The sequence below is a fragment of the Pteropus medius genome, unplaced genomic scaffold, assembly GCF_902729225.1.
Source record: "Pteropus medius unplaced genomic scaffold, Ma_sr-lr_union100, whole genome shotgun sequence".
NCBI lineage: Eukaryota > Metazoa > Chordata > Mammalia > Chiroptera > Pteropodidae > Pteropus > Pteropus medius.
The window spans coordinates 73,729-83,927 of record NW_024349227.1 but is presented as its reverse complement, the minus strand read 5'-3'; the positions used below and the strand labels follow the sequence as shown (position 1 = coordinate 83,927).

The 10,199-nt window shown below is 35.7% G+C and overlaps 1 protein-coding gene across 1 annotated transcript; it reads left to right on the top strand.

Moving 5' to 3' along the window:
- Positions 1–1,074: 1,074 nt before the first annotated feature.
- Positions 1,075–8,595, top strand: C4BPB (complement component 4 binding protein beta). The gene is made up of 6 exons (XM_039881710.1): positions 1,075–1,205; positions 1,748–1,930; positions 3,039–3,215; positions 6,734–6,827; positions 7,749–7,875; positions 8,386–8,595. The coding sequence occupies exons 1-6, from the start codon at positions 1,148–1,150 to the stop codon at positions 8,566–8,568; spliced, it is 822 nt and encodes a 273-aa protein (XP_039737644.1). The 5' UTR covers positions 1,075–1,147; the 3' UTR covers positions 8,569–8,595.
- Positions 8,596–10,199: the final 1,604 nt, after the last annotated feature.

Here is a 10,199-nt window from a genome sequence, read left to right as displayed (position 1 = left end):
CTTTGCATTCTGGAGTGCAGAGGACAGGAACACAAACACAGACAAGGCAGATTCCCTGTCCTAGAGTTGTCTAGTGGAGGAGAAAGACATGAACAAATCATTACAAAGTAATGCTAATGGATGGGGAAAAGAAGAACATTTGAGACCTTACTGTGCCCTTATACTTTATATTTATTATTTTTCTAAAACCTAAAATTTTGTAGGAATTTTACCCCAGTTTTATAATTGGAGCATGGACAAATCTAATCATTGTAATAGTCATGAACAAGAAGCTATGAGAGCCCCCAAAACAATTTTACATGATTTAATTCCTGATATCAAAGCATTTTCCTCATCTCTCTCTTTCTCAGTTCATTTGGTTGACTCCTGATTCAGGCCAACTCCTGCAGGCCCACAGAATGGGAAGCTTGGCGCAGGCCTGGCAAATGAGGACAATGTATGACTGCAGGACTTGGGAGTTCTTCTCAAGTTTGAAATCAATCAGGACCAGCTCCTTGCTGGGAAGTTAACTGACCTTACTTGTCTCTGGAAGATGAGAGACAAGTAGGGTCAGTTAACTTCCCTAAGTTTTCAGTCTTCAGTGCTGCTTACAGCTTAGGATATCTGATATTTGAGAAAGGGGGATGAGGTAGCACCCGGAGTTAGATTTTACTTGGGAAAGCACCTAGGATTGGCATGCCTTCCTCCTCCCGCAATGCTGGAGGGAGTTGCAGAAGGTGGACTATAAACACTGGCAAATATTGACAGAAGTGAAGGTCATGGCAAGACCATTTGGCCCAAGTCTGTTGTGGAAGGATAAGCCTGCTGTTCAAAGGGATTGATCAACTAGATTTCCGTGAAAAGAACTTGGCAATTTCTGAGACTGAGTTTTAAAACTGGCAGCTCTTTTACCACTGCTTTGCATCTTTGCAAAGTCTCTCCCACCCTTCTCTGTACCAATTTCCTTAGAGCTGTCTTTATTTCCTGTTGCAGATTTTTTTTTTTTTTTTTTTTTTGCATTCTTTCCAGGGAAGGAGAATCAATACAACCCCTTGCCTAAGAGAAGGTGGTTGGTCTGATCTTAATCAGTGTTAGATCTATTTTGATCCAAATCAGGTGCCTGGGCTTGGTTAATTCCAGTCTGGTTCAAGCAATTGATCATCACAAGATGTTTTTTTGGTTTGTGTGCTATCTCGTGGTAGTGTGGCTGATTTCTGACTCAGATGGTATGTATGCTTAAGTTCAATTTACAAGGCAAACTATCAGTTTGTGGCTTAGGAGGCATTCTCTCTTGGGTTTTAGTGAAATTTAAATCAACGAAAGGTATTTGCTTTGTCGAAAAATCTCAAATTACTCAGCTTAATACTCTGTTCTGTGTAGGGGGCTTAGTAAATATTTAATGATGAATTCTAGTCAGTGAAGTGAGTGGCTACCTGCTTACTTTCACCTTCTACGAAACCAGTACCAGTTTCAAAATCTTGAGAGGTCTTATCTGCTATAACCTCCAGGGCTGCTGTTTGGAAGGGGGATGGTTTCTTTGTGAGTAAATAACGTATGGCTGGATTTGAGTGAAATTCCTGTTATCCTTTTGAAAACAAAACTTTGGGAATTCTTGGGGAGGGAGGGATGTGGATGGACACAAACATGGATGAGTAAAAGGAATCAGAAACAATAATCCAGCAAAAAGATAGTTGGATGGGGGAATCTAATAAGAGCTTCCTCATAGCACACAGTATGCCAAGTGAATCTGTTTCCTTTGTCCTTGCAGTCTTTGCAGCAAAGAGCTGTCCAGAACTTCCTTCAGTGGACAATAGCATATTTGTTGTAAAGGAGACGGAAGGACAAATTCTGGGAACTTACCTTTGTCTTACGGGCTTCCACCTGGTAGGAGAGAAAACCTTTTATTGCAATGCCTCTGAGGAGTGGAATACCCCCACTCCCAAGTGCCACTGTAAGTTTGATCTTTCTGCCTCTTTGTCCATCTTGTCATCTTCCTGCATTCTTTCGTATCCTACCTCCAGGAGGCCATGTTAAAACTTATAAAGAAACAAGTTCTCAACTTCCAGGAATCCATTTTTAAAGCACTCTAGTGGTGGAACTTCTTTTGGATGGTACATGATCAGCTCTTAGTAGATTCAATCACCCCTACAAGAAGGAAAGAATTTCTACCATATATTGGAATGACGTTTTTTGGCTGTAATTTGTTTAATATTATACTACTTTAAAATTTTTTTATTATGAAAAATTTTAAACTTATGCAAAAGATAACAAAATGAACTCAATGTCTTTATTACCCACCTTCAATAATTATCAACATATGACTATTCTTTTTTTCATCAATAATTCTGCTTTGTAGCATTGTTATTAATTTGAAGTAAATATATCATATTTTATTTCATTCATCATGTAACTTGAACTGGGATAATTTTGTGTTCTCAATTTACATGTATGATAACTGAAATCTAAGTGATATGTTCAAGTTCACAAAACTCATTTGTAGTGTCTATAGATGTGGAGAATTAATCCATATCCTCTCTATTATTACTATTTTTTAGGAATAACCTGATTAGTTCTCCTGTATACCTAGAGTAAAGCACACCAGCATGTTTATCTTTCATTCATATGACCAAATTCACATTCCTCTGCATTCTCTCCTGTTTTTCCACCTGGAAAAAACAAAACAAAGTAAAAAATGATGAGTAATGTATATATTTGGCTGTATAAAAGGGAAGGAAACACTTGCCTCAAACATAGACTCAAGAATTTTTGAGTAATGCTTAACATACCAGGATAATAAACATGTTGTTGGTAATTTCCAGCTATATACGTCATTTCTTTCAGTAAGCTCATGTGCCAGTTGTCAATCTTGTGAATGATCAAGACCTTTTCTTCCACACTTAGGCCAACCCAGTCTTTTCTCATCCTGCATTGATATGGTTTGGTACCGTATACTAGTCCCTATTAAAAAGTGCAGTTTTAACTCTAATTTCCTGTTTTCTCAATGAAATCTGAGGAGGTCAGCCTGGCCTTTTCAGACTGCTGTCTGTTTTCTTCTTCAGTGGGCCACTGTCCTGACCCTGTACTAGTGAATGGTGAGTCCAGTTTTCAGGGGCCTGTGAATGTGAGTGACAAAATCACATTTAAGTGCAATGAGCACTACGTCCTCAAGGGCAGCAATTGGAGCCAGTGCCTAGAGGACCACACCTGGGTGCCTCCCCTTCCTGTCTGCAAAAGCAGTAAGTACAAGAGAAACACAGCATTCAAATCTCAAAGATATTGATCAGTAGTGGTACCCCAGGCATTTGCCACATTCCTGCGATGCTTTCTCTTTTTTTGTATCTGGAAAGGGTTTAGGATTTAACAAGCAGCCAAGAAACAAGTGGAGCTCACAGAGAGAACCTCAATTCAGGCGATGTATTTTATGGACAGGAACAGCATTCAAACAGCACATACCATTTTTTTCTTTTCTTAAGTAGCATTCCTGTCCTACCAGGTCGAATATATAGGGAAGTTTGGGGCGTCTGACTTTTTTTTTTTTTAACTTCAAGATAGTGACTTAAAATTTTTATTTGAAAAATACACAAAAACAGGGGGAAAAACCATAACTCATCCATAATAAAATTATATAAAATAAGAGTTACAAGCACCTCCTTCTATCACTACAGTATAACAGCTCTCGGAGTTAGATGTGTTTATTTTATGATGTTTTCTTATGTTTATGCAGACATTTTACATAAACAAATACACCCACACATACCTACACACATTACATACCTACAAAAATGAGATTTTCCAATACATAGTTTTCATATTGCTTTTTTTCATATAACAATATACATGAGAATCTTTCACAGATCAGTATGTGTAGCTCTATCTCCTACTTTTTAATAACTGCATGTGGATTTCCATAACTTAGTCCATATATCTCATATTGATGTTTCTCTACTTTTGCTATTACAAACAATGCTGAAATGAATATTATCATATATATGTGTACACATACATATATACCTTTATGTCTATGCTATTCTATTATTTCTATAGTATAGTCTCAGAGTAATTGCTGAATTGCAGGATATCATTATTTGCAAATATACTTAAAAGATACAAGAAATTCTACCAAAAACTTTATTTTTGAATACAAAATAAATATTGAAAAATCAATAATTTTACTTTCTAGTAATAATTATTAGGTTAATATTGAAATGTAAAAATAATTCCATTCATGAGACTTACATGAAAATTTACTGAAAGACATAAAATAAGACTTAAATAAAAGAAAAGATATGCCATGATCATGAATGGGCATACTTAGTATTACAGTGCAATACTAACCAGAATTTTAAATTAAAAATTATGAAACAAAAAATTAATTTAAAAATCTCATTTAGAAGGGTATATATCTATATTATGAATTTATTTATCTTTTTAAAGAGTTTTTTTTAAAGAGAAGTTTAAATTTACAATAAAACTGAGAAGAAGGTACAGAGATTCCCTTATACCCTCTACCCCCACACATGTGTAGCCTCTCCCATTATCACCATCACTTATCATAATCACCCAAAATCCATACTTTACATTAGGGCTCGTGCTTGGAGTTGTACATTCTAAGGATTTGGACAAATGTATAACGACATGTACCCATCTTTGTAATATTGAACAGTATTTCCACTGCCCTAAAAATCCTCTATACTCTGCTTATTCATCTCTCTACTTCCCCCACCCCTCTCAACCACTGATATTTTTATTGTTTCCATCATTTTGCCTTTTTTAGACTGTCATGTAGTTGGAATCATATAGAGGGGTAGACTTTCAGATTGGATTCTCTCACTGAATAATATGCTTTTAAGGTTCCTCTATGTCTTTTTGTGGCTTGACAGCATATTTCTTTTTGTTGCTGAATAATATTTCATTTCTGGATGCACACATTTTATCCATTTATCTCTGAAAGACATCTCATTTGTTTCCAAGTTTTGGTAAATATGAATAAAGCTTCTATAGACATTGTGTGCAGGTTTTTGTGTAGATACAAGTTTTCAAATCCTTTGGGTAAATACTAAGCAATTGCTGAATCATATGGTAAGAGTATATTTAGTTTTGTAAGAAAATCTTAAAGATAGACAATTCCAAAATTAGTCCCAAAAGGCATTTATATCTCTCAAATTTATGAAAGACTATTAAACATTACTAATAATTATAGAAATGGATGTTCAAATTAGATATATTTTTTTACTAATCAGATTAGCTAAAAAAATTTATTACATTTAATATCATTCAGTATATGAGGGGCCAGCCACTTATGTCAGTGAGAGAAAGTGATATCATTCTTTAGATGTATTTTGGAAGTAGCTATTAAAGTAAAAAATAGGCTGTTTAAAAGCAGAAACTATATATATCCTTATTTATATAGTTTGGGATTACTTAAAATATGTACTACATGCTGTTAAATTACAAACATAAAATCATTTACATCATTAGCTTGACAGGTGTAAAGTATTTATTTTTTTCAGGCCTTCTCTATTTTACTCTCCTTTAATTCAGTAGTTCTCTTGCTAGCTGCAGAATCCAGGATCTCTGTTTTTTGTTTTAGTTCATTGTCCGATTCTTGGGGAAGCTCCCTAGGTCTTCGAATAAAGCAGATTCTTTTCTGTTTAGATCCAGGATCAACATCATCTCCTTCTGTTCAAAATTGTACTCTTAAAAGTCACCGGAGAAACCCTGTCTAAACAGGAATTTCTTAATCAACTTCTTGAAATTCTTTTTTCCTTTCCTCTATACAGCTTTTGAACTCGGCTTTTGATATTTTAACAATTACTTATTAACTGCTCAAGTAATTAATTTCGGTTGTAGAAAATTCAGAAAATAAAAGAAGAAAACAGTTAATTACCTACAAACCTACCACCCAGGGTTAGCAGAGTACTTTGATATATAATTTTCAGACTTCACTTTTTTTATGTTTGTGTATGACTATATTTTACATAAATAGTATTATACATGCTCTTTAATGATTTGCTGTTTTTAGGCAATTATTTGTTTTGAAGATTTTTATGTTTCAATAAATATACACCTATGTAATTATTCTTGATTCAGCCTCTAATCTTGATCAACATGTCTAGACTCAATCTCAGAGTAAAAAAGGACGTTAGAGATAATATCATTTAACCCACTCATGGGTTAGGAACAAAGTCAAGAGGGATGACATGGCTTCTTTAGTGCTCCATGGCTACTGGAAGAACCAGAACCCAAACTCCTAACATCCAGTACCTTGTCCATCTCTCCACGGTTTCTATAGATTCATCCCCACTGCTTGAGCTCCATTTTCTGTTTTTCTGAAGGTCTCATATTCACAACTCTATCTCACAGGGAATGTCAACCTCCATTTGAGCTCACACCATTTATCTCCTATCTCAGAGTTACTTTACTTCTTCCACTTCTACATGTGATCAATTTTTCTTTTCTTGTACGCTGACAGTTAACATTCCTACAACTTAAGCTTCCTTTCCTGGCGCTCCTGCCAATCAAAAAATACTCTCAAATCACTAATGACTGGAGGATGAGCTGGGGGGAGAGGGTCTTTCCTATGGACCAATATGATTTTGACCAGAAGGAAATGAATGGAGAACATATTCCAGATTCCCAATTATGATGCTATGAAGACAGCAGGTGCTGGTATAGACAGTCGTAAATTTGGGGGTGCTGTTAATTGAGCATAACTGAACTTTACCACTGTCATTTCTATACTCCTGTCTCTCAGGAGACTGTGGCCCTCCTGGGTATCCAGCTCATGGCTATTTTGAAGGAAAAGATTTCAGCTCAGGATCTACCATTACTTATTACTGTGAAAAGAGGTAAGTGCATGTGGCCTTTCAAATATAAGATCTTGCTAATTGACTAGTAGCATGGTCTCAAACTGGTCCTCTGATTTCCTGCTGCTTCAGGATTCTGAGCTCATTCTAATTTTGAGAGATGCTTTAGTCCACTACCAGCTTTCCCTAATCTCTAGAAGACAGACTGATCCTATTTATCCTAATTAAAGTATCACTTTTTTTTCCTTAGTTAAGAAAAGATAAAGTATTAAAAATGTGTTTTTATAACGAAAAACTTACAGAAATACAGAACATATGGAAGTGCAGATAGAACGATTTAGAGTATAGATCTTTAAAATATCCTAATTAAAGTCTAACCTTAATTTAGGTTACCTGATCACCTACCTTATAGATCTGGCTTTTTCTTTCCCTTGCCTCAGTCTTATTAACTCAGGATCATGTGCCCTCACTAGCATTTCAATCTCATTACGTATCCCTAACAAACTCTGCAGTCAACTCCTGTGTTTTTCTGATTAAAAGCTGCAGCTCCTTTTTAGACAGTTCACTAAGATTTATTTGATGGCTGTCTCTAGCTGTCTACTCTTTTTAAAAGCACAGATAACGGATGCTTTTTAAAAAGTTACTAAATGATGAAGAGCTTCTCTTCTCACCCTCCCTACCCAAAAACTGTGTGTAAACACATATGTTCAGAATTTTTTACTTCTCCATGTATTATGGGTTGGCTCATCACTTGGGTCCTCTCCACTCCTCAGAAGAGTAGTTTTACTTTATTATACTGCTTTGTAATACTGAGATAACTTAAACATACATTATGGATCAGGAGCAGGGAGATGGGTTCTATCAAAGCATGAAATACTGAAATACAAAGACATAAAATCAGCTTTAGCTGCCCAGCTCATAAGGTGGAAAGGCCAAGTACATTGCTATCTAATTTCTGTTCAGATACTGCTTAGTGGGCACACAAGAACAGCAGTGCGTGGAAGGGGAGTGGAGCAGTGCTCTTCCAGTCTGTGAATTGATCGAAGAAGCTCCCAAACCAGCTCCACAGCCTGAGGGGGAAAAGGCACTTGTAAGTAGTAGACTCTTGTTCACAGTTGTATCTCTAGGGCCTGTCATTGCTCCTGCCACATGCTTAGTAAATATCTGTTCAATTTGGGATGTATTTGAATAGGTTGACCTTGGCCTGTCAGATGGGCTCATAAACTATTAACTTGCATTTTTATATATGGAGGTTCCCATTTTCCACTATCATCACAAATTCCTCATGAGGCCCTGTGGAGTTGTTGTCTCGTGTGCTTTGTAGAGCAAGATACATAAACTCATATCTTAGACTTGGGAGTTCTTCTGTGAAAAGTCTCTAAAATTCTTTTAAACTCCAAAAAACACTGAACACGTCAATTTTCTCCTCTTTAGTTTAATAATAAGTATATTTAAACATTATGTTGAAGGCCCAGATCCCTACTTAAGTTAACCTGGTTCTGAACCTTCACTCAGGGATGTAAGCACTATTCATAGGCTTTAGAGAGAACTGGGTCTCAGTTCTTAAGCTGGAACTTAAATTTTTTTTCTCTCTCTTCAGCTTGCCTTTCAGGAAAATAAGGAACTTTGCAAAGCCATAGAGAACTTTATGCAAAGATTAAATGAAAATGGCTTAACGATGGAGGAACTAAAATATTCTCTGGAAATAAAGAAAGCTCAGTTGGAGGCAAAAATGTGCCCTGACATTGTAGCTGAGCAGACTGGCAAATGCACCTCTGAATAAATCTTCCTCTTGGTTAAAAAGTAAAAATTGGTTTCAGATTTTTCTCTCATTGAACTGAAAAACAACTTCATAGTAACCAACTGTGGTTACATAACACTCTGTGTTTATGTTGCACTCAAAATATGGAAAGACCAAGTGTGGTGGTTGTCTAAGACCAGAATTAGCAACACATGAATGGGGAACAAGGGGTTTAATTTCCTGTCTGTAAAGAGAACGGAAAGCTTGGATCGCAGCTTAGAATGTGCCTCATATTTTAATACGAGACAAATGAGGAGGCAAAAATTAACCTCAAATTAACCAAAATTTATGAGGTAAAAATTAACCTCTCATTTTGGGAAAATAGGCTAAGAACAGTTATATCTTAAAATGACCTATTGAGAAAAAAGTAGAATTAGGACCCAAACTCTCTCCTGGGTCTCCCCTACATCCTGTTTATGAAACCAGATTTCCAAATCTTCTTTAGTAATATCATTCTCTGCCTTTGGGATGAAAGTCTGCCCTGTGTGGTAAATTTGAGGTGGTGCAACACAAACGAATATATTCTCTTCTTTTTTTTGAGGGTAGAAGACACAAGAATCCCAAGATTTTCCTGTCAAGAAGTCATACTGAACTGATATGACAAATTTCTTCCATCTTGCACTCTGACCTCTACTTAAAACACATAGGAAATCTGGATGAAATACAAAATTCAGAGAGCTTGAAATAATTGAAAATCTCTAGGTGTAGTCACAAAGGAGAATAACAGATGGGCTCTCAAGTAACCCCCAGTCTATTAATAGATACAACACACACACAATTAATTAATTCAGGGTTATTAGAATGAAATAAACACTTTTCACAGAACAGTGTGCTGTAGGAGCTCAAATGTCACAAGGGTGATTTCTGTCTGGGAGGAGGCGGCAGGAAAATTGTCAAGGAAGAGGTCATAGTCATTTGAGCCTTTGAAAGTGAGTAAGAGTTAGAGACAAAGATTATTGAGAAGACATTTCAGGTGGAAAGAAGATTTAAGAAATGTAGTAAGAGCATCATGAACTTTTTAACCAAGAAAATTTACTCCTAGGATTAATCTAACTTGAGCAAAATAATTTTTAATTTAAAACTATTATATTATTGCCTACATTGTCTACACTAGCAAGAACTTGTGAGCATTTGAAATGTCCAAACCAGAAATTTTTAAATAAACTGTGGTACATCAAATGTAATGCAGCCTTTTACAGTGATAATTTTGAACACAAAATCTTAAAAAAATAACTCAAGTAAAAATAGAATACAGAAAAATAAGTATTAATGTTTGCACTTATTAAAACCTTCATTATTGTAGAAAAGGACAAGGCAATAAATAATAGGCACACATGAAAACAGTTGTCTTAGAATGATGAAATTACAGGTGTTTATTCTCTTAAACTTCTTTAATGTTTTAAATAGAGTTTTTAATAAGTTTTTTGAAAAGGTGCTGTGAAGAGGCAGGAAAGATGGGGCATGTTTAGGGACTAGCACATAGCCTGAATCCACTTAAATCTTTAAAGCATGGGGGGGTGATGAGAGAAGAGACTAAAAAGATATATCACTGTGAGTTTATAGAGGGTTTTTAAAGGGTATTTTAGAGAGTTTAAACTTTATTTGGTAGGCAA

Bases quoted from the DNA above. Each gene is read 5' to 3' on its own strand.
- C4BPB (XM_039881710.1), top strand. From the start codon at position 1,148: ATGTTTTTTTGGTTTGTGTGCTATCTCGTGGTAGTGTGGCTGATTTCT. The intron at 3,216-6,733 runs GTAAGTACAAGA...CCTGTCTCTCAG, and splicing joins CCTTCCTGTCTGCAAAAGCA to GAGACTGTGGCCCTCCTGGG. The intron at 6,828-7,748 runs GTAAGTGCATGT...ATTTCTGTTCAG, and splicing joins ACTTATTACTGTGAAAAGAG to ATACTGCTTAGTGGGCACAC.